General features: G+C 22.7%; 8 protein-coding genes across 8 annotated transcripts; 6 read left to right on the forward strand and 2 right to left on the reverse strand.

Annotated features, from left to right (window-relative positions):
- Nucleotides 1-991: 991 nt before the first annotated feature.
- On the forward strand, nt 992-1,449 carry T551_03394 (uncharacterized protein; the record flags this gene model as incomplete). The annotated part of the gene is made up of 4 exons (XM_018375657.1): nt 992-1,021; nt 1,068-1,181; nt 1,225-1,342; nt 1,388-1,449. 4 exons carry the CDS (start codon nt 992-994, stop codon nt 1,447-1,449), a joined length of 324 nt encoding a protein of 107 aa, XP_018228263.1.
- A 1,307-nt stretch (nt 1,450-2,756) lies between these two features.
- On the forward strand, nt 2,757-4,567 carry T551_03395 (amidophosphoribosyltransferase; the record flags this gene model as incomplete). The annotated part of the gene is made up of 6 exons (XM_018375658.1): nt 2,757-2,852; nt 2,899-3,028; nt 3,114-3,160; nt 3,206-3,954; nt 4,001-4,174; nt 4,222-4,567. The coding sequence occupies 6 exons, from the start codon at nt 2,757-2,759 to the stop codon at nt 4,565-4,567; spliced, it is 1,542 nt and encodes a 513-aa protein (XP_018228264.1).
- A 411-nt stretch (nt 4,568-4,978) lies between these two features.
- T551_03396 (uncharacterized protein) lies at nt 4,979-6,680 on the forward strand (the record flags this gene model as incomplete). Its single annotated transcript, XM_018375659.1, has 6 exons — nt 4,979-5,090; nt 5,175-5,290; nt 5,403-5,975; nt 6,023-6,107; nt 6,156-6,382; nt 6,429-6,680. 6 exons carry the CDS (start codon nt 4,979-4,981, stop codon nt 6,678-6,680), a joined length of 1,365 nt encoding a protein of 454 aa, XP_018228265.1.
- A 237-nt stretch (nt 6,681-6,917) lies between these two features.
- Nucleotides 6,918-7,578, reverse strand: T551_03397 (glucosamine 6-phosphate N-acetyltransferase; the record flags this gene model as incomplete). The annotated part of the gene is made up of 4 exons (XM_018375660.1): nt 6,918-7,059; nt 7,098-7,219; nt 7,282-7,427; nt 7,467-7,578. The coding sequence occupies 4 exons, from the start codon at nt 7,576-7,578 to the stop codon at nt 6,918-6,920; spliced, it is 522 nt and encodes a 173-aa protein (XP_018228266.1).
- A 519-nt stretch (nt 7,579-8,097) lies between these two features.
- Nucleotides 8,098-9,296, forward strand: T551_03398 (uncharacterized protein; the record flags this gene model as incomplete). The annotated part of the gene is made up of 2 exons (XM_018375661.1): nt 8,098-8,157; nt 8,202-9,296. The coding sequence occupies 2 exons, from the start codon at nt 8,098-8,100 to the stop codon at nt 9,294-9,296; spliced, it is 1,155 nt and encodes a 384-aa protein (XP_018228267.1).
- A 194-nt stretch (nt 9,297-9,490) lies between these two features.
- T551_03399 (uncharacterized protein) lies at nt 9,491-10,084 on the forward strand (the record flags this gene model as incomplete). Its single annotated transcript, XM_018375662.1, has 4 exons — nt 9,491-9,630; nt 9,686-9,698; nt 9,744-9,852; nt 9,897-10,084. The coding sequence occupies 4 exons, from the start codon at nt 9,491-9,493 to the stop codon at nt 10,082-10,084; spliced, it is 450 nt and encodes a 149-aa protein (XP_018228268.1).
- A 5,956-nt stretch (nt 10,085-16,040) lies between these two features.
- Nucleotides 16,041-16,803, reverse strand: T551_03400 (uncharacterized protein; the record flags this gene model as incomplete). Its single annotated transcript, XM_018375663.1, is given in 8 exon segments — nt 16,041-16,087; nt 16,162-16,185; nt 16,273-16,335; nt 16,361-16,370; nt 16,402-16,448; nt 16,497-16,545; nt 16,580-16,592; nt 16,610-16,803. 8 exon segments carry the CDS (start codon nt 16,801-16,803, stop codon nt 16,041-16,043), a joined length of 447 nt encoding a protein of 148 aa, XP_018228269.1.
- Nucleotides 16,804-19,207: 2,404 nt separating this feature from the next.
- T551_03401 (uncharacterized protein) lies at nt 19,208-22,508 on the forward strand (the record flags this gene model as incomplete). Its single annotated transcript, XM_018375664.1, has 3 exons — nt 19,208-19,268; nt 19,309-19,426; nt 19,481-22,508. 3 exons carry the CDS (start codon nt 19,208-19,210, stop codon nt 22,506-22,508), a joined length of 3,207 nt encoding a protein of 1,068 aa, XP_018228270.1.
- Between the last annotated feature and the right edge of the window lie 2,805 nt (nt 22,509-25,313).

The raw sequence follows: 25,313 nt of genomic DNA on the forward strand, positions 1-25,313 counted from the left end.
CTTAAACAATTATAATAATCTATATCTTTAAATGAACAATTTTAAAAATTTTACAAATAATACTTTTTATTAATTTTAAACCTTATTCAAAACCGATATTACTTTCAAATAAAAACTTAATCTTTATCTAAACAATATCTAATTCCCGGAATTTTTTAAAACAAAGTTTACAAAAAATTTTTTACATTAATTTTTTCAATTATATATTTAAGTTATAAATAAAAGTATAGATTTCAAAAAATTAATGATGCGGATAAAACTTTTATTTTATCAAAAAAAATTAAAACATGTAGAAAAGCTATATGGTAAAGGAGTAACATTAAAACAGAAAATAACTACATATATTTCATATTAATTGGCTTTTTAGACATACAATAATACTGTTCATATTTTTAGCAGAAAATATTGCAAACTATATTAATGAAGATTTTAAATTAAATACAATTATCATAAAAGCTTTTGAAAAACAAAATGATCTAAAAACAAGTTTTCGATCACTTGATTAATATAAAAATGTTAGATTTAAAATTATTTAATCAAAAACCTTGAAATTTTGTATATGCAATACTTTGGTAACATATACAGGTTAATAAAAAAAAACAAAATACTTAATATTGATACATTATATAAATTAATAGGATAACTAAAGATTGTTTAAACATATATACTAACTCCAAGATTCCTATCTGTTTCAAATAACTATAAAAACTAGATATATAAAAGAACAATTTATTGTAATAAAAATACAAATATTCTGTTATCATTTATTTGCATGTAGAATAGATTATCATAGAATTTACTATACAGCATTATATATATGGATATTTTTTAATAAACTAAAAATATCTAATAACTAATCTTTTTTTTAAATTTTATAAAACTTAAATTCCCAATAGAAAATTTTATAATAGAAAATTTTATTCGAATCTAAATTTTACGAAAAAAAGAACATTTAAAGGAAATTTAAGATATTAGAAAAAATCAAAACAAAATGTCACAGGAAGAATATACTAAGCATAGTGTAAGTTATTGTGGTTCTTTGAATGTTTTAAAATCTAACAAAAAAGTCTTTAGGATCACAACAAAATTGTCCGCCTTCTGGACCTGGAAATCCAAAAACAGCGGTGATTCAAGCACAAATACAAGATACTGTTGGCATTATGAGAGAAAATATTAACAAGGTTATTATCTATTTTCAAATTATATTTTAATTAATAATCTAAGGTTGCACAACGAGGAGAACGACTTGATTCTTTACAAGATAAAACAGAAAGCCTTGCAACCTCTGCACAAGGATTTCGTCGTGGGGCAAATCGCGTGAGGAAGCAGATGTGGTGGAAAGGTAACCTAGTTCTCTTATATTAGTACTATCTGTTAATTCTTTTAGATGTTAAAATGCATATATGTCTTATTGCTGGTATGTTTTTTCTATTAGATAGACTATTATAACTTTTTATAGGTGTTATAATACTTCTAACAATAATTATTGTATGCCATCTTAAAATAATTTTATAACTTTTTAATTATAAAACAGGTTCCATTTGTAGTTAAAAAACGTTAAGTAAAAATGGATTTATAAAGATTTGAGGTCCTTATTTTCATATATAGCTTTTGTTATTAGACTATGGCAATTATTTATTTTATATAGCATTTTTATATGTTCTTTTCACTTTTATATATTATCTCTCTGACTTTAAATTTTATTTTTTTCTTTTAAAAAAATTAGTCTTAGGATATTTAAAAAATTTTGATATTAAAAGCTAAATATTTAACATTATATTAAAACAAATTGTAATCAATATTTATGGCTTATATATTATATTTTAAAACCAAATATATAAATATATTCTGAAGCCAAGATACTTTGATATTATAGATAAATTATACTTAAAAATCTAAAATATTGTATTTTATATAAAATACAGTATTAATAAAAAATATCATAATATTAAATAAAATTAAATTTTCTAAATTAATATTTTAATAAAATTTCGTTAGATTTAATTTCAAAATATTATTTTTAAAAAATATTTTTGATTTTTTTATGTTTTTATGCTTAAATATTTAATATTAATTAAAAAAACTCAACAAATATATTATTAGCAATATTCTACTAAAATTAATGTAGAAAGTTATTCAAGTATTATAATAAAAAATATTTATATTTTTATAAATGAAAATTATTCTACAATAATTTATAAACTATAATTTCAAAAATAAATACATATTTTACATATTTTTTAAATTAAATTTAGTATTTAATATTTTTGGAAATATTTTTACAATTTTTTTTAAAAAAATCAAAATTATAAAAAATAACTGATATAAAACAATATAATCTTAAAATATACGATTTAAATATTTAAACCCTATTTTACTCAATATGTTTGCTTATTATACAAAACTATTAAATTAAGATAAAATCATTAATTTCTCTATTATAATTATATTAAACATATACTTTTTTTAAAACCGATTGTTATTCGCTCAAAAATAAATTTTAACAAAGTATATAACTTTTAATTATTATTCCAAAAATACTAAAAATCATCAACAAATATAAAAATTAAATTAAGGTGTGTTAAAGATCTTTATTTTCTTTTTTTATCATTCAATATCGGTGATGGAATATTTTAATTAAGATATTAGACTACTGAATATTATCTACCTTGTAGACAGCTTTAACTGAGATTTATTCTTTTATTTTTGCTATTATTATAATTTTTAGACAAAAGTTTAATATTTTCCAGTTTTGGATGTGTGGAATTCTTGGACTTTTACTAGCTAATTCATCAGGTGTTGCATGTCCAGAAATTTTTGAAGGCCTTAATATTCTTCAGCATCGTGGACAAGTAAGGAGATTGTGATTTCCTAATACATTATTTAAGAGTTTTAAAGGATGCAGCTGGTATTGTAACATGTGGATCACAAGGCCGTTTTTATCAATGTAAAGGTAGTGGAATGGTTAGAGATGTTTTTAATGAACATCAACTACGGGAATTATATGGAAATATGGCTATTGCTCATGGTATAACCCTTCTATGATTTAATGTATATCTGATAGTATTATTTGGTTCGTTATCCCACTGTTAGCTCATTTACAAATTCTGAAGCTCAACCCTTTTATGTAAATTCACCTTACGGAATTGTTTTTGCACATGTTAGTAGCATTTTTACATTAATAAACTTTTTATAATAATTCTAGAATGGAAACTTAACTAATACACAAGAACTTCGCAAATATTTAGATGAAATTGCACATCGTCACATAAATACAAATTCTGACTCAGAGCTTCTTTTAAATGTATTTGCATCATATTTATCGCAATTTCAAAAATCAAGAGCTACTTATGATGATCTTTTCAAAGCATTATCCCAACTCTTTAGACATTGTCAAGGCGGTTATGCGTGTGTAGCCATGATTGCAGGATATGGGATTTTAGGATTTCGTGATCCAAACGGGATTCGTCCTTTAGTATTTGGAGAACGTATAAATAAGCATGGAAAAGATTACTTATTTGCAAGTGAAAGTGTTGCATTGGATCAACTAGGATTTACTAATTATTATGATGTAAAACCAGGACAAGCAATATTTATTGAAAAAAAAAAAACAAATGAACCCCAAAAATTACCGATAATAAAACAGGTTCATGAACAATTAGGATATACACCTGATATATTTGAATATGTTTATTTTGCAAGGCCTGATACTGTTATGGACGGAATCAGTGTCTATCGTGCACGACTAAAAATGGGTAGATATTTAGCTGAAACTGTAAAAAGAAAACTTGGTGAAGATGTTGTAAGTAAGATCGATGTTGTTGTTCCAGTCCCAGATACTAGTCGAAATTCAGCATTAGAACTAGCACAGATTTTAAATTTAAATTATAAAGAAGGTTTCATTAAAAATCGTTATGTTGGAAGAACTTTTATTATGCCTGGTCAACAAATACGGTTTGTTGAAATAAGTACTTATATGAAAAATATTTAACTCTTCTAGAAAAAAAAGCGTTCGCCGGAAATTAAATGCACAAGCACTTGAATTCAATAAAAAAAACGTATTAATTGTTGATGACTCTATCGTGCGTGGAACAACAAGTAAAGAGATTATTCAAATGGCTAAGGATGCAGGCGCAAAGAAAGTATATTTTGCCAGTTGTGCACCTCCTGTTAGGTTATATACATTTTAAATATTATTGGCTTCAATAACATTTATAATAGATATCCACATGTTTATGGAATTGATCTAGCAAATAGAAAAGATCTTATAGCATATCAACGTACAGAAACAGAAATAGCAAAAGAAATTGGTGCAGATGAAGTTATTTATCAGACTCTAGAAGACTTATATAAATCATGTCAATATAATCCTCTTGTCTCAGACTTTGAAACTAGTGTATTTACAGGAAAATATGTTACTAATTTAGATAAAAATTATTTCAATTACCTCGAAGAATTACATAAAAATAGCGAAATAATGCACGAGAACATTGTTTCAATAACAAATTTTGACAATAACGGCACAATAAAAGCTTTTGAAGATATTAGTTTATATAACCATGTATGAATATTTTTTAATATATCTATCTTATTTAGACTTTATCTTATTTTCATATGTTTAAAATTTATTAGGATATAATAACATTATTAGTATCTTTTTAAATTTATTATTATAATTTTTAATTCTATATTCAAGCAATTTAATATTTTATTAAATTGCACCATATATACCTAAATGTAACATATTTCTTTAATGTTTTATCAAAAATTACTATTATTTAATTTTATCTAACTCGATATTTTAAGTATTCTATTTCTCGTTCAAAAAAATTAAAATCTAAAATCTTTAAAAACATTCAATTTAATCCAATAAATAAAGAATATATTCTCAATATATCTATATGCATAATTCTTTAAAAAACATAATATTTTTACTAAAATAGTAAATATATATTTATAAATTGATAAATTGACGAATATGAAAAGAACAATACATATCTTTTCTCGAAGTATACAGAATATTTTATACATTCTATTTGCATTAATAATTCCATATGCTGCATCAATTTACTTAGACGTTAATAATCCAGGTAAATGTCAATGCTACATGTTTAAATAACATGCATATATATCAAAATAATAAATATAATCTAACATTATTGAATTTCTTATAGAAAGCATTAAACAAACTGCATCATTCCTTACTGAAAATGTATTATATTATTATTCTGGAACACCTGGTTTATTCAAAGGACCAGTTTATTGGTGGCAATCAGGAGCTGCATGGAACGTATGTATTATTTTTATTTAAAAAATTTGATAAACTATACGTTTTAAATTAATTCATATAATTAATATTTGTTCATTTTTTCTTAATGTTCTAAGAACTAATAATATTACAGTCACTTCTTGATTATTCTCGTTATACAGGCGACACAAGATGGAATGGGCTTATTATGGAAGCAATTCTTTCACAAGCTGGAGAAAACAGGGACTTATTACCTATCCAGTTCAGATTATCACAAGGGAATGATGATCAAACATTTTGGGCATTTACTGCTATGACAGCAGCAGAAATAAATTTCGAAAACCCGCCACCTGAAGAACCACAATGGTTAGAACTTGCTCAAAAAGTATTTAATGAACAAGTTGAACGTTGGGATGAACAAAATTGCCAAGGAGGTTTACGATGGCAAATTTTTCCATACAATTCAGGATATACATACAAAAATACCGTATCTAATGGAGCGTTTTTCCAATTAGCAGCACGTCTTGCTCGTTATACAAATAATTCAACATATGCATATTGGGCGGAAAAGGCATATGTTTGGATGGAAAATATACAATTCATTAATTTAACAAGTTATGCTGTTTATGATGGTGCAGAAACACCTGATTGCTTTCCAATAACTCGTGTGCAATGGAGCTATAATAATGGTCTTCTTATGGCAGGTTCTGCCTTCATGTATGATTTTGTAAATAAAAATATTTTTATTATTTATAATTTAATATTTTTATTTAGACAAGAGATCCTAAATGGGCAGCAAGAGTTTATCGTTACATTGTTAGAGCAAAAAAATCGTTTTACAGGAATTACGGAATTTTATGTAAACCCTTTTTTTAATATTATAAGACATATTTAATACAAACTCTAGGTGAACCCGCTTGCGAATTTGTTAAAACATGTAATCAAGATCAAATGTCATTCAAAGCATATCTTTCAAGATTCATGGGCTATACTATGATTTTAATGCCAGATACTATTGATTATATTATGCCAATTCTTAAATCTTCTTCTATGGCAGCAGCGGGTGCATGTAGTGGGCCTCCTTCTGGATATCATTGTGGAATGAATTGGCAAAATTCTGATTATGATGGATGGGTATAACTATTGACAATTCAAGAAACAAATTAATCATGTTTTCAAGGATTCTTTAGGCTCACAAATGAGTGCTTTGGAAACTATGTTAGCGATTTTAGCACCAAATGCGGCAAAGCCATTTACAAGTGATACAGGAGGTACTTCAAAATCCGATCCCAATAATATATATGGTAATAAATCTCCATATTATTGGGATAATGTTAAACCTGCTACTATTGGTGATAAAATTGGCGCAGGATTTTTAACTGCATTAGTAGTTATAGGAGCAATAGGATTTGTTGCATGGCTTATTGTTTAAAAAATATTTTTGTTTATTTTGGATCTTTATAACGAATGATTACAGATTTTAGATACATTTTTTCATTTTATTTTTCATCTTATCCTACAAATTATTCTACAAATGCATATTTTTAACAAAAATACAAAAGATTTTAAATATTCACAAATTGCACCATAATACTTTGTATATTTTAATTTTAAAACATTAATCTTGAATTTACAGACTACAAAATAATATTGTATACCTATTAATTCTTTAACTAATATACTGCTTCATTTCAATACCTGTAGCTTTAAAATTACATTTCTTATAAAATTCGATATTATTTTCTTTACAATCAAGTACAATTTTATAGCATTTTTCTGTTTTTGCAATTTTACAAAGCATTTCAATTAATCTAATTCATATTCAGAAAGTTTAATAAAATCTTATAACCCTAACAATTTCCCAATATTTTTCCCTCTATAAGATTTCGCAACAACAATATCTTCAATATGAGCAGCTTTGGATGCAGATTTTAAAAATTTATATTCTATAAATACAGTTCCACATGCAATCTAAAAAGGAAGTAAATAATAATAACATAGAATAAATTATTTCTGAAAGAATATAAACTTACAATTTCTTTTGTCACACTGTCCTCAATAACAACAATAAAGTAGCTTTTCGGAAGTGTAGATTGAATAAGATCAAACCGTGCCTCAAAATCTTGTTTATTTAACGTATATTCTTCTCCAGAAAGACAATTTAATAAAGCGTTAAATTCTATGTTTATTATTATTTTCTTGTTTTAATTAATAATACCTCGTTGCCAATCATTTCTTTGTAAAGGCCTAAATTTTAATCTTCCAGGAAGACTAGGCCCATCTAAAAGAAGTAGCCTAGAAAACAATTCTTGATCTGCATGGTCTTTCATTTTAAGTTATTTAACATTTCGGTATTTAGAAATATTAAAAACATTAATTAAAATATTTAAAATAAAAAATTAAAAAACTAAAAACTATTATAAATCACATTGTTATTTTAACAACACATCTAATAATAAGTACTTTTATTTTTTTATTTAATTAATAACAAACATACATCCTTAGTTATAATATTAAATAAATAGTAAAATATATAAATGTGATTTTAACAAAATAAGATGCATTAAAAATTAAACAAAAAGTCAAATTCTTATTAAAATGTACACAAGAATTTTAAAAATATTTTTTATAAATTCTAAAAATTATAAAAATAAATATTTTTAATTAAAATAAATACACTTCAAAACTATAATATAACTCTATTTTTCAAGCAACAACTAAAACATTCAAATAAAATAATATAAATTTATATAAAACAATATTAGTTTTTTTTTATTTTAATTTTTCTTAACATCCAATTCACGTATTAGCAAAAATATAATTTGATTTTTATAGATAATTTATTTAAAATGAATAATGAAAATACACGAAATTTGCAATTTACAGTTGGAAAGACTGATGCAGGAATGGTAACTATTAACTTTTTCCTATAAAAATACTTATTTAAGTTCAGACAATTTTATTAACATCTGATTTTTACCTTATAGAATTTCCATCTTCATTACTTCCTTACGACATAGAAACAGGGTCAGTTTTAAATGTATCTATCTCACGCAATTATGAAGCCGAAGATAAAGAAAAAAATGAATTTAAAGAACTACAAACAAAAATATATACAACTTTTGGAACAAAAAAACCTACTTCACCAGTTTTACGAGTCAAAAATGTGACACAAACAAATGTAGTATTAGAATGGGATCCTATTGAATTGGCTACAACAGAACTTCGGGATCTAATTTTATACAAAAATGGATCGCGTCTTGGAAAAATTCCAAAAGCAACATCCACTACGAACACAAAACTATCAGGTCTCTCATTAAATACAGAATATTCTTTTCAACTTGTTCTAAGAACTTCTGGTGGTGTATATTCTTCTGAACCAGTCATAGTACATACACATAAGATAACAGACCTAACAGGGATTACTGTGTGTATAGGAGAATTAAATGAAAATGACAAAAAAGAACTAGAACAAATACTAGAAAAAATAGGCGCGAAGCCTATCCAATCAGAAGTCAAAATCGATACGACACATTTTATTACTTCGAAAAATTCTGGTCCTGAATACGAAAAAGCTATTTCTATGAACATACCGATTGTTACTCTTGACTACATTAGAGAATGTAATGCGAAAAAAAAAATAGTTAATGTTTGTAAATATTATTTTGATACTAGTCCATATCTTCAAGAACAACAGGGAAATAATTCAGAATTGATTAAAGATCAAAATCTTCAAATTCAAAACTTGTCAAAATTGAAAACTAAGGAAATTAAAAATATTGACAAGTCCAAGATAAATAAACCCAATGATGAACTAATTCAAGAATTCGATAATCCAAAAATAGACAATTTTACTAATAAAACTTTGGACGAAATTAATAAATCTTCTGTGAAAAAAATATCTTCAAAACAAATTACTAAAAGAAAAAATAAAAACAGCTTAAAAGAATTAAATACAAAAAAAGCTACATCAGATCAAGAAACTGCGCCTTTAGAAACGACAATACAATCTTTAGGTATACCAACAAACGAAAATGCTGAAATTTAAGGAATCATAAAACTAAGTGAAATATATAAATATATGAAAATCTAATTCATATCAAAAAGCGTAGAATTATAATATTATTTTATAATACTTTTTAAAAATTAATTTCATATTTTAAATAACCTCACCGAAATCCGGAAAATAATTTTTAAAAATTTTAATTCGTCCAATTTATTATTGAGTTTTTTTACAAAATCATGCAACTTCTTTCAACACATCTTCTTTTATTAACTACATCTTCCTTATCACCTTCGCTCACGCAACTTGCTATTTATTCATCAATAAAAACATGCTTTCATCAAGATAAGCATATTTGTAATGAAACTAAAGAAATATTGTATGTTTGAATTCTGAAAATAATATATTTATTATATTTCTAATAATTCATGCAGAGGAGCGATAATTGTATATCTAATCATGTTATTTAGTATTTAAAATAATTAATCATAGGATATTTCTAAAAAACTTTTACAAAAACATTATAGTTCATGGCCATCAACTCTTACAATAAAAAAATATAAAATTAACTTGAAAAATTCTAATATCATTCTTGAATTTCGTATATAAAATAAATTTATTAACATTAACTAAATAGTAATTTAGAAACATTACCGTGGAAATTTCAACTAGGTGGAAATACACCTATTCTTATAGATCAAATGCCATGTAATACGGTCATTCTAGATAATTTGAAATCTAATTCTATTGAATTAAAAATTCGTGACGAAAAATGGAGAGTATTAATCAAAAACAATGCATTAGAAAATAACATTATTTTAAAAGATATATGATCCATTTATTATTTTACATAGTTTATAAAAAACTATAAATTTATTAAAAAAATTAAAATAATCAATACTAATGGAAATAGCATTTATTTAATATACAATATTTTACAATTTCAATATATTAATTTCAAACATTCGATTTTTGAGTATATCACTTTAGTTTCTTAGAAAATCATTTCTTTTTAAAAAGTTTTTATAAAAAAAGTATTTGTGAAAAAGAAACTATATGGATTTTTGTAGTTTAATGAATGAAAGCTTCTGTCTTTTCTCACTTTTTCTAGCTCATTTTCTTAAGTATTAATAATCTAAATTATTCTTTTCCTATATTTTTTTAATTTTTTTAAAAAATACTCATAAAGAATCATTTTTAAACTTAAAGAATATAAACAAATCATTTCATTTTTATTTTCACCAAATTATTTTCACCAAATTTCTATAATAAAAGTATGTTATTTTTCTGGAAGAAATATTAAAAATAAAGAAAAACTAGATAAATATTAAGCTAGATAAAAAAAATTAATTTAAAATTAAAATACATATTCTTATTGTTCAGTGTCTATAAAAATCTCTGAATGCTAGAAAAATAAAATTCAAAAGTAAAGATTTTTAAATAATATCAAATCTTATAAAAAGATAGAATATATTTTCTTCATAATAAAATATAAAAAATATAAATTTGCATTTTAAATATTTTTAATCACATATTTTTAAATCATATAAAAAATTTCAAAAAAACTGCAATTAAAACATATATTAATAGTTTATTCACTAGTGTAATTTTTTAAAAAAAATATAAAATATATTACTCAAATATCTCTTTACTTCATAAACAAGGCTGTCTAAAAATCATAAATAGATCTCAAGAAATCTAAAAAATACAAAAATGGAAACATAACATTTCTAATTTTAAAAATCTAATTACTATTTTGCAAGAACAAATACTACTATTTAAACTTTTTCTTAAAACATATTTAAATAATATTTTTGTTAGAAACTGCATCCAAAACTATTATTATACTAGTACTAGGTAGCTAAAAATACTCTTAAAAACATACATCTATCTCTCCAAAAAATAAAAATTATTTACTTGTTTTGTAAATAACTAAAAGAATCCTACATATAAAATTTTATTATTAAAATTTTAAACATATTTTTTAAAAAATAAAATATATATTTTTTATATTTATAATTTTTTTATAAAAAGAAAAAATTAAAAAATAATATTAACAAAAAATATCTTAAAAATTAAAAGCAAGAATTATTGAAAAGATAAAACTTTTCCTATCAATATAATAATTATTTATTTTATTACACTCAAGTATTAAAAAATTATAAGTCAACGAAAATAACTCTGAATAAATACTAAAACAAATTAGGAAATAACAAAGCACCGAAAACATGTATAAATTCAAAAGTTAAAATCGTTCAGAGGTAAAAAACTATTGAATCATTAAAAATGTTTGCTCAAAGAATCAAACGTAAATTATATAAATTATATATAATAAATATAATAAATACAAAAATTATAAACAAAAATATACACTTTTATAAAAGTATCACATGCTTTTAAACAAATAATATAATTTAAACAAATAATATAATTTAAACAAATTGTACCAAAAAATATAATAGTTTAACAAATAAAGCTTTTTTGATTATTGAAAAAAAATATTTTAAAAAAAAAATACTTAATAAAATCTTCAAAAAACATCTAAAATTTAATACAAAAACTAGCATATTCATACCTAGACATTTTAATTTCAATTTCATTTATATCTATAATTGTATTAAATCAAAAAATATAAAACTCAAAAAATATTAAAAATATTCATAAGAACTTGAAAAATAAAAAATATTTTTTACACTCTAAAAAAACATAACTTTTTCATACTAAATTAGAATAATAATCTTAATCATAGCAAATTTATAAAAAATACAAAAGAAGAAACATAATATATATCCAGAATATTCTTTTAATCTAATAGAAAGCAATCCATTAGAATAAATATATTTCAAAAAACTTTTTAAAAAATTAATATTCCATAGCGTTACTACTAATAAATTTAATCAAAAAAAGTATTTAATATTCTATCAATGTCTCATATAAATCCATATTTGTAAAAAAAGAACTCTAAAAAACAAATGAAAAAAACAATTAAGATAAAATTGTTAATATTTTATCCGTTAAATAATCTTAAAAGGCTTATATTACAAAAAAGAATATAAAAGAAAAATAAATACAAAAAATTAAACATTATTGAGACAAAAACACAATACTTTTAAAATAAAAATTCAAAATAAAAACTACTATAAATTATAATTATGAGTTTTCACGATTTGCCAAATATTTACAGAAACTATAAATTTAATTTCATATAATTTTGCAATAACATTTGGATTATATACACTATTATTACTTAAACCTAAAATTAATATATTACATGATTTTAGAAAAATATATGAATGAGCAATTACATACTAAACTAATTATACAATTACATAACTAAAAAGCAAGTTTACACAATAAATTTACACAATAAATTAATAATAAAGTTATTAAATTTCTATAGATTTTCAAAATAAAAATAGCATAATACTTTTAATCTGAAATATAAAGCAATAAACAATATCCATAAAAAATTGTAATAAGCTAAAAAATAAATGTAAGAATTTCTGATTGGGTAATGATAAGCTTTTATATATTATAATTAAAATATAAAAAACAAAATCCTTAACCTTTTTTTTAAAAAATACTATTTAAAACAATATATTTAAAAAACAGTAATTGTTTTTCTATAATTTATAAATAAACCTATTATTAAAAATTATGAAAACCATTGAATTTATAAAAGTATGTTACATAAATAAACAAATCAAAACTTATTTTATATCTCAAAGATGCTTTAAAATACAACTAAAGACTATGCTTTTAAAGACAGTTTTTTAATACTTTTTACAAATAAGATTAGAAACCAAAGAAAACATTATTACAAACAATACAAAAAAGTTAATGATTATTTCTAAAATACATCTAATTCAACTAAATCCTTTATATTCTTCTAAATTATAATTAAGCAAAAATAGAATCATTTAAGATTCTATATCAATAATATCATATAGATAATTAAGACAAGAATGAAAAAAACACGAAACTTTATACAAACAATAACAATAAAAGTATAATATAAAAGTTTAAAGAATAAATATTAAAGAAAAATTACCAATTTAAAGATAATATTAAAATATTCGTAAAATTGGTAGTGTACGAAAAATAAATAATACATATTTTTAAAGTATCTCTAAATTTTTAAAAGGACTCAAGTATTTTATAAAATAAATATTATTAAAAAAGTACATTAATATTATGAAAATTCTCTTAAACATAACTAAAAAATTAATCAAAATAAATATTAGTCAAAATTAGAAGGCATTTTCTTCAAGTTAAACAAAGAAAATAAGTAAATGAAAAAATATATTTATATAAAAAAATATCTAAAAATTTTTAAAAATAACTAAAACAAAGTATACTACTTTTAAAACAAAAATTAGTAATTTGCTTGAAAATACATATTAAAAATCTAAGAATAAATTTAGAAGAAAAATAAACAACATGGACATTATAAAAATTATCTTTCGAATAAACTATTTATTATAATTGAACAAAAAATAAACTTTGCAAAATTTTTAAGAGACACCAGAAAGTATCCTGTAAAACACTGCATTAAAAACGTAATTAAAAATTAACATTCTAAACTTAAGATATTTTTACCAGCACTATCAATAGAAAAAATTTGATAAAAATATGAATATTTTAAGTCAAAAAATTTAAAAAATCAATGAAATATTTAACATGACGAAAAATAAAATAGAAAAACATTGTAATAATCTAAATATTTAAATATGAAAAAAATAACAATTTTCAAAAAAAAAAAACCATCAAAAACAGTCCTCTAAGATAAATAATGGAAATGATGCAATTAAGTATTTAAAAAATCTTAAAACATTCAAAAATCTAAAGATATATTCTACATTAAAAACACCAACCAACAAATTATTAAAAAATAAATTGTTAGCTATTCTTCAGCTTAATATTGTTAAATGAACGTAAAAAATACTAAAAATTAGTAGACAGATACTGAAAATTAAACAAGTATTATCTACAACATTCTCTACAAAATAATTTACAAAATAATAGTAAATGTAAAAAATTAAGACAAAATATTCAGAACTAGCAAAAACTTTAAAAATGAGCAATTCCTTTAAAAATATTAATAGAATTGTAAGTATTGTATTTTCTTTTAAAGTTATATTACTATAAGTTTGTACTAAATTACATCTATTTTGTAGGGAGCACTGATTAGGATATAGATCCTAAAAAACTCGAAAAAAATGCATATTAAAATAGAACTTTTGACTATAGTCATAACTTAAAAGTTAAAAAGAAGCATAAATAATTTAAATAATTCAAATTTAAAAGACTACTATATAAATTTCAGTAATATATTTCATATTTTGTGGAAAAATAGTATTACTAAAAATAATATAAATCTCAAAATCAAACTCAACAACAAATTTCTCAAATACATTACGAAACAGTATATAGTATTATTAATACTCTTGGATTTAACGGATAAGCTAAAAAAATAAGCTTTTTAAGATTTTAAAAAAGAGATAAAAAACCATGAAAAATGCCGATATTATCCTATTAGTATTAAATAGTAGATAGTAATTATAATTGGCAATGAAAACTAAGTAATTAAGCATCAATATCATTGTTTATTTCATCTACAATGATTACAAAAGAAGTTTCATAACTCCAAATATAATCACAAATAAATACTAACACCAATAATAGTATTAAATTTATTTCAATATAAAAACAAAGGGAAATACCGACAGAAAATAAGCAAATAGCAATCTTAAATAGATAAAGATTTAGAGTTAAAAATAAGCATTATTCTTTAAATTATAATTTTTATGATATAAAAAAATATCATAACTATAGTTAAAGAGATTCAGAAAATATATATGCTTTTAAAAATTCTAAAAATTCAGAAGAAATGAAGTTTTAAAAGATACTATGGACCTAAAGAATTATTAATATACCCATAGTCTGTACAAGATAACAGTTAACAACCTTAAAGTAAACATCTGAACATTTTAGTTTTTTCGGTACTTAAAAGCTTTAAGAATTTTAAAAATATAAAGTTTCGTAAAAACTTAGGATTTAATGGTATCAAAAATACTTAGCTCTAAAACTACGAAAAGGAAAAGTACCATAATTAAGCAGATTTAAAAGGAGTTGATATCCCAAAAAAACAAAAGAAATATAAACCAAAATGAAAATGTATTTAAAGAACTAAAAAAAATCCAATAAAATCCAATAGTAACAAAAAATAATAAAAAATACTACAAAAATTCAAAAAAATTAGGAGAAACAAAAGTATTAAAAAAGAATATTCAAAAACTATAAATATCAAAAGGAATTCACAAAGAAAAATAACCATTAAATATTAAATTGTATTACATCTATAAAAAATGCATTTACATATACCACTACATTTAAAATGGATCTAAAAGAAACAATAATCAAAACTATAGATAAAATTAATTAAGGGTAATAGCTATGAACATATTATGCATACAGAATTTAAATTTCAATAATAAGAACGTAATAAACATAATATGTACTAAATATATTAACATATATAACAATAAACATACGAATTGCATAATCATAAATAGATAATATCTATTCCAATTTAAGTATAAAATTATATATTTAATATTAAGCTAAAGTCTGATAATATCTTAGATAAATCTTAAAGTTTTGTTCGAAATTAAATATTTTTTCAGTTAAATATGAGATTAAAATATAAAGAAAAACAGAAATATTGTTACATAAATAAACATAAATTAAATTTAAAATATATGAATTATAAAATATTATTTAAATAGTTTAAATAGTTTGATTTGATGTTTTTGATCTATCCGCTTTTGAAAAAACTAATTTTTTATAGAAATTTAACAAGAAAAAGCAATATATTATCTATGATAATAGGATAATATTTATAATTAACTGAATATTACTTGTTTATTATAACCTCAATATTATTTTTTTAAAAACCAAAATATTCACATATATTTTTTTTATATCAAGAATTTCATACTACTTATCGTTAATCAAAAACATGTTTTGATTTTCATTCGACCTGTGAAGGATTTTGTATTTGTTATTATTTTTTGCATAATACCTATTTTTTCAAGAAATTTTAATACTTGAAGTTTTCTTTTTTTTATAATTTTTTAACTTTTTAAACTCGTTCTAAAAAACCAAGTTTTACAGGTGAGTTAAGGTATAAAAGTCCTTAAATGTCGTTAAACATATGATATTGATTGAATTTATATATAGTACTTGGCACTTTATTTATTTGGTTGTTCATTTTCACATCATTCATTATGTACTGAATTAAAAAATATATACAATAATTTAAATACTATAGATCTTTGGCTAAATACTATTTATACTAAAGAATCCGATAATTCTGAGTGTAATAAACTTCCCAAAGAAATTGTCGCAAAAGCTCAAGAAATGTATTTAAGAATATCTGGTTTAACATACTTCTTTCATGCAGAATATAAATATTATATTGATGTACCCTTTTCTTAAAGCCTTTTATCATCCTTGTTTCTGTTTGTAACAAGCTAACACTTATTTGCATTGATAAGATATGCAGGGATACATCTATTTCTGTCTTTTTAAGAACACCTCAAAGTGATATACAAACCCTTAGACAATGTAGAAATATACTGGAGTAAGTATGCTACAAATTATCTAGTTTAAATCAAGAATTGAAGCATCTCTGCACAAGCTGGCCGTATACATACAGACACCTTATGAAAATAAGACAACAGAAATTCACTTTTTATATAAAAAGGCCCAAAATGTACTAGATCTAGACAATATATCAGAAAAAAACATATTATGTTACTGTTGAATGCTCTTACTATTCACGAAATTACCATCATAACACACAAACTTTTTTCAAACAACCCAAAGCCGCTTGTATAATCAATAACTATTTATTCAAATCATTTATGGACACTGTTTTATCTGTAGATGATGTTATAATAAAAAATATGTTTGAAGATATATACCTAGAGTATGGTGTTCTTATTGGAACACCTTCATTAAATACAAAAAATCATCATGATTCTTCTATAAGTCTCTTGATTTCTGATGCATAACTCAAGGCAACTACTGAGTTATGCGGGTTGGTTCTAAGTAATTGTATATTTTATACCACTAATTCGCATCTAACTCCTTTTTGTACAAATAAACATTTAAATAGCTTAAGAAATACCGTTTGTTCAAAATATAGAATTAAAGTGGGCGCTACTTACTATAGTCATCCTAATATTCTCCAAAAATCCCTTTATAAATACTCATTCCTCATTGATAATACTATTTCTACACCATTAAATACATTTTATAATTATGTTTATAAAGATTATTGTATAAATACTCTAGCTGAATGTTATTTTTATAGCAATTTTAGAAATCAAACACTTTGTAATGGATACGATAGACTTAAACTATCATGTTATAGAAAAACATATGTGAATTCAGTTCTTTACTTTCTAATAGGCACTCCAAATAAAGACGGTTATAAAATGGGAACTTTTGATACATATACATGTAAATCACAATTAGCTAAAAAGTACAAAAAATTAAAAGAATCGAATACATATATGATCTATTTATGCCTACATTCTACGACTACATATAGAGTTTGCTGCTATTACTAACAGATATTTGAGGACTAAGTTTTATATTGAGTTTTATTTTTCCTTATTTTTGGAAAATCATTTAGTATTTGGGGTTATTTTATTCTTCAATCATTTATATTCTACAAAAGACAAATATATTTTTAATAGTAATGTTTTTTATATAAGTTAACATTATAAATTTAATCATTACTATAACATATAATTATCTTAATCTTATTTATTACATTATATTTATCTAAAAATTAACTTAAAATCATATATTACATAACCCACTTCGTTTTTATATTTTAGTTATCTCTATTAGTTATTATCAAAATCCTTATCAGTAACGATATGAAATAAATGATTTAATAGAAGCTTTATATTTTACAATTAATCAAGAATATTTCTTAATATTTTAATAACAAACCAGATAACAGCATAATATCACTTGAAAATCCACTGACACATTCTTCTTTAATATCTTTTAGAATTTATCTCAGACAATAGCACAAACCACTAAGAAACAAATATAAAGATATAATCTTAAAAAAAATCATTTAATTTTTTTAAAAAAAGCGAATAATACAAAAAAAAAAAGACTTAAATATTATAAAACTTTAAAAATCTCTACTAAAAACGAAAAAAGTATACAAAAAAATTTATAAAATAAAAAAAATAAAAATCTTGAAATCAAAAATTAAAATATACAAAAATACAAATGAATTTTAAAGACAATAATAATTATTATTTAAAGAGTATTTTTACAATTTAAATTACTCTAGAATAGCGAAAATCAATAAGAAGCCTGAAAAACACAAGAAAATGTCATATAGATAACTTAAAGTTTACATTTTGACTCCATAGAACCAAAGGTAAAAAATAAATAAAAAATAAATACTGAAAATTTTAATTACATTTCCAAAAAAAGTTTTATAGAGTTCTAATTAAAATAGATTTAAAAAATAGAATTAAAGCAAAAAATCAAAACAATAATATTCATATTTATAGAAATACAATAAAAGATAAGAATAGTAGTAAAAAAGTATTAGAAAATAGAAATCATAGAAAAGATTGCTAATAAAATTATATCATTTATAACATTTACTATATTTTAAGAATATTTTTTTATAAAAATTTATAAATTTAAAAGTAAAAACTAGATGAAAAATAAAACATGTAAATACAAATATAATACAAAATATAATACAAAACAATACTTATCTGTCTATTTATTGTATATCGATTTATCGATTTTTAATATATCATCGTTTACAGTTTTTTAATGAGAATGGTATTTTTCGATCTCAAATATGAAACACTTTTTATAAAAATTATTATTTGTTATCATTATAGATGAAAGCATTTGCATTAGCCAGCTTTCTTGGTATAGTGTATGCTTTCTCAAGAAACATTGGTATTATATTTTATTTTTTCAGATTTTTAACTTTTTTTAGAATTTATTCATAAGAGATCTGACTCAGATCCATCACAAAATCCATCACAAAATCCATCACAAAATCTATCACAGAATTCATTAGACTTATCATTCGATTTATCATTAAATTCATTAAGGTATAAAAATTTTTAAGCGACAACAGAACATACAAAATTAACATTTTTATGCAGTGAAGAAAAAATTATAACTTTAATTCTAGGAAAAGACGCAATAGAGTCTCAATGTGAAGAAAAACTACAAAAGTACTGCAACAATTTAAAAAGTATGACCTTGGAGCCAAAGAACGTGCATCCTACATTAGAAGGACTTTGTAAAAATGCAAAACAGAAATGCAAAAATCTTAAAACTCAAATTGATACTTTCATATATAATACCGAAAATTCTCTTCTATATATTTATGCAGAACTTGTAGATGGAAATACCGATTTATATCAAACTTATTGTAATTATGCGCATTCTCAATCTATTTTTTTCCAAGATTTTCCTAGTTTTTTAGCTACATGTAATGGTATAGCTGACCAATGTTATAGAAGAAGAAGTAAAGAAATAGCATATGAAATTCTTATAAGGGCTTTTGGTAGAAATTTAAAAGGCAGAAATACATGTGAAATCATGATTAAAGAACTTTGCTTAAAACTAAGTACTGAAAGTTATTATTTACTATCACATTGTTTCCTTCAAGAACAAACATGTGAGATTCTTGTTACAAGGGCGGCTAATGACTGCCAAACTCTTAAAAATTTTCAAAGTATATATGGAGCTACTTCAATAGAAAAAACCTGTTACTCTCTTTTTGAGAAATGCTATCTTCTCTCATCAATCTGTGAAGAAGGTATACAGAGATGTAAGAATATTAAAGAACAATGCAAACAAAAAAATATAGAGTACCCTCTCTTTCCTTTCTTCCCTCACCGTTTTTCTTTTAACCCAATAGAATTTTCGCTTACACTACAAGAGAAAATAGGTCTTGAGCAGCTTTATGTAGATGCATTAAATTATGGTATTTTTTTGAAAAAGTCTTTATTAACAGATCTTTCTCGTTTTTTAGTGTTTACAAATTATTATGATGGATACCTTGAATCAATAAGATACAATAATACTCAAAGATGTGTTGCTTATTTAAGGGAATGTTCTTCTTTTGGATACTTAACAAAAGAATTAACAGCTCTATGCAGTACAAAAAACAAAGACGAAACATGCAAACAATTAATAAATGAGCTACAAGATGAATGCAACACTCTCAGCTTAGACCTCTATAAGAAAAACTTCACCTCCATAACCGTTGATGTTCAATCTATACCCTTAACCTACTCTTCGAATGAAACATCAGAAACAATTTCAGAAGAAGAGTGTGTAGCCCTTATCCAAAAGTGCAATTATCTAGATCCATTTTGCGATGATATTATTTTTGATGCGTGTAATAATCTAAGACGAGCATGTTCTAAGTTAGCATTCTACAAATCAGCATACGAAGTATTAGAAGAGGGACTGTTTGGTTTGCTTCACAATTTAACTTCAAACAGACTTAAGGAATGTGCAGCTAAATTAGTGAAAAACTGTCAAGCAGTTAGATACAACAGTATAGATATACTCTCAATGTGTCTAAGACCAAAAGAAACATGCAAAGCACTTGCAGAAGATGTTAAAAAGAAAAGTCTCGATTTACAACATATTTTAGATAAAACAAGAGATTATCCACGAGAAAATAATTGTATCATTTTAGAAAAAAAATGCAAAGATCTAACAAAAGATTTTAATGAACTTAATGCTCCTTGTAATACACTAGAAATGCATTGTGCTCATTTAAGGAATACAAAAGAACTAAAAAAGATTTTATTAAGTAAAAATAGTGATATTCTGGTAAATGTTAATAAATGTACAACATATTTGAATGTGAAGTGCCCTCAATGGCTTAAAAGGAAAACAAATATGTTTACTCTTACATGTGTAGCACACTATAAAACATGTGTTATAATAGTTGAAGATATAAAGAATCATTGTTCTGCACTCCAACAAAATATGAAAAACTATAAAGTTATTGAACAGTCGAATAATGAAGAAAACGATAATATTTGTTTTCTTTGGGAAAAATACTGTGATATGCTTATAAAAAATTGTCTTCACATGCCAAAACAAGGCAACAATGACTTAAACAGACTTTGTTCAAAGCTCAAAGAAAATTGCAGAGTGGTTCGTGAGAAAGAATCCTTATTGAAAGCCCTCGTATATAATATGAATAGCTCCTTAATACAAAAAAATGCATGTGTTCAGCAGTTAAATAACTATTGCACAAAGTTGACACAATCAAACGAAACTCTTAAAAACTTATGTCAGAAATATAACAAGAATGAAATAAGGGAAAAAACTTGTAATAAGTTCATTACTTGGATAGAAAAAATCTGCATTACATATTCAACTAAACTGAATAAAGCAGCTAAAGACTTAAAAGATAAACTAGATGAATTCAAAGAAACTAAAAAATTGACAGAAAAAGCTGTTAATGGTTCAGGTTTATTTTTAGGAATTCCCCCAACAAGAAACAGAAAACAAAATCATCATCTTAATATACGTAGCAATATTGTAACCCACATCAAGCATCTATTCAATGAAAATATCCTGGATATGCAAACATCAATGCATTATGGATTAGCATATAGTTTAATGTCTTTACTTGTAGACTTATATTTGGAAGCTAAAGCTAGTTGTGATCATTTTATTGTAGAATGCTCTTTTGAAAACGATTGTCCTACTTTTAAAGATTTATGTGACAAAATACGCAAATTCTGTAGGGAGTTTCTGTTACCTAAAGCAATTTCTCTAACATTTGCATCTGCATCTACGTCTACATCAACAATAACAATTACAGATTCAACGACTATAAAGGCCCATATAACAACTAATATGACAAAAACAATGAATGAGAAATGCACATCCTATACAAAAATTCATACAAAAATCAACTGGATGACAACTGAATCGATATTTACGGAAACAACTATATCATCAATAATAGTATCAACAGTATCAGCAAAAGAATGCGAGCCAGCACCATGCATAAGAGAAAAAAAAACACAAGCAGAAGAATTTGAAAATGAAGATGGAGCAAATAATATAGTACAGAATAAAGAAATAAAAATATCTGAATTAAAAGTAATGAATATTATTATATGGTTAATAGGAATCTTTGTTTTAATTTAGATAAAAGAAATAGTGGTCGTATGATAAATGTATATTATCAGAATGAACACTATAACATAAAAAAAGTTCTTTTAAGGAGGTATTTTAAAAACTTTAGAAAATATAAAATATCTGATAAAAAATCAAACATTTATTTAAAATCATACAAAAAATAACAAATTAATAGGACCATGTTTTTACCAGCGAAAACATGTTGATTTCATAAATAAAGCACAATGTAAGTAAAATTCCCTTGAAACAAAAAATGGTAAACAATTTAGAAACTTGGACGAAAAAACATATATCATATTGTTTGAAAAATAATACCTTTACGAGTCAAACTCTAAAAACACTGATACACCAAATTGTAAGTTTATAAATAATTATAAAAGAAAAAGCGTTGTCTACACAAAACCATATTCTAATTTCGATCTTATAAAACCAGAGATTGCAACAAAAAAAATCCTTATTTAAAAATTACCGCTAAAAAATGTAAATATTCACTAAAATTTTTAATCTAGAATCTTGCTCTCAAAGCTCAAAATAAAAAAGAAAAATATAAAGACCCTTAAAAACATAAAATTACAATAGATCTATGTACTGGAAATAATTCCGATAAAAATGAAGTCAAAAAATGCAAAAGATTAGAAAAAGAGTTAGATACTATTCAAATTATCTCTAAGAATTTATAGACTGGTTTCTGGGAAAAGAAATACGATTATTTGAAATAAACTAAAGAGATTTCTTGTTAAAGTTTATAAAATTGCAAGCATATTGTTTATATTTTAAGAGTTATCATCCTTCTGATAAAGAATACAGGAATGTAAACGTGCTATACTGTAAAAAAGAATTTAAAGGGCTAATAAGTAAAGTATTTTGTAGTGGGATATGAGGAATATTACATCACAAAATAAAATATAGTTTATAAAATTTCAAACAAAACTAATAGAAAAATCTAGAAAGCAAGAAAAAAATGACAGATTATTTGTATTATTTATACATCCAAAAAAGCAGAACTTTTAGAAGATTTACATCTGAAAACATTTGCTTTTCAAAAACTTTTAAACTAAAAATAAATTTCTAAATAGTGAAAATTAAAGAGCTAAAAAAATGTAAATTAATAGAACACAATTCAAAAAAAGTTAAATGTTCATGTTCTGTACTAAAACACTATTTTTAAAAAACCTGAAAGACAAAGTACTTAAATTTAAGGATAACTATGGTAAACCTAAAGATTCTAAGCTTAGTGAGTCGGCTTGATGTTAAAATCAAACTAGTTTTATCTTTGACTCATAAATTATATCTTCTAAACAAAATGTAATTTGGGTTATTACTTTTCAACTTAATATGATTTCGATTTTGATAATAATGTTATTATAAAAGTTATTATTTTTTACGAATATATTAATAAGATATAAACAATATTAAAAGCTAAATAACTATGGAAAATAAAACAGTAGAACTAAAATTTAATTATTAGGAACCGGGTCAAATCATAAGACATCATCATTGAATCATGTAGAGTATTGGTTTTTGTTATAAGTATAATTTAAAAAATAGATAATGAAAATAAAATTCTATTTTTAATATTTTTGTATTAAACCAGTTATTCAATATTAGTTTTTAAAAAAGTCTTTAAAAACAAATTATATATTTATAGTAAATAGAGATTTTTATATTTGCTCTCATTATTTACATAAAATGTATTATAAAGTATGTTGTATTAAAAAATATGTTTTAAACATTTTTTATTTTTTCTGAATTTTTATTTTCTAAAAATATTAATTCAATAAAATTTTAGATCATTTCAAGTAAAAAATTTTTAAATTAAAACTTATTTTTAATTTTAATTAAAAAAATTATATTTACGCTAATAAAAAATACTTCTTAATGAACGTTTAAGAAATGTATACGTAAAATTTTAGAAGAAAGCATATATGTTTAATAAATAAGCAAGTAAAATGATAAGAACTGCAAAATAAATTAAAAATAGTCTCTTCTGTGTCAACTGTGTTAATTTAAATTGAATTTTTTTAAAAAACTATTTTCTTTATATAATTAACCTATATTTTTCACTAAGCCGTTTTCTTACTAGCCATGTTTATATTTTCTATTCGTTTTTGCGTTATCCATATTTACTCCTGATTTACCCCATACTACTCTAGAAATATTTGAACATAAATAAAACTATAATGCATATTCTAAAATTAACTATTATTATATACTTTACTTCTAATTTTACTTATTTTAAAATGTATACTTTTAATTCCAAAAAAAGTTCAAATGAATGCATAAATATTTATATAATCGTTATCATTCCTAAAAGAACATTTATAAAAGAGATATTTAAAATAATAACTTATAGAATAATCTATATTATAATAATATCTAAAATTTTAATTATATAAAAAGTCAAAAATATAAAACACAGAATGACTTATGAAAAATATAAAAAATATAAATTAAAAATTGATCACAAAAACAAATATTTGAGATATTTATAAATCCATAAAATTATAAATATTTTTTAAAAAAATATATCTATACATCATAAAAAACTAAAAAGAATTAAGTTTTTTAAAGTTGATTAATGTAAAATTCTTTTAAATTCCAAAAAAGTTAAAAACAAGAAAATTTAGAACAAAAATTAAAAAACTTAAAATCAATAAAATAATATATTAAAAATTATTAATATTAAAAGTGTACAGAAAACTTATACGAAATGAAAAAAAAAACTAAAAATACCTGAAACCGAAAATTGAAAACACAAAGGATAAATGCTTGAGGGGATGGATACGCCATTCTCCATGATGTGATAATTTCGTA

The sequence above is a fragment of the Pneumocystis jirovecii genome (genome assembly GCF_001477535.1).
Source record: "Pneumocystis jirovecii RU7 chromosome Unknown supercont1.16, whole genome shotgun sequence".
Classification (NCBI taxonomy): domain Eukaryota; kingdom Fungi; phylum Ascomycota; class Pneumocystomycetes; order Pneumocystales; family Pneumocystaceae; genus Pneumocystis; species Pneumocystis jirovecii.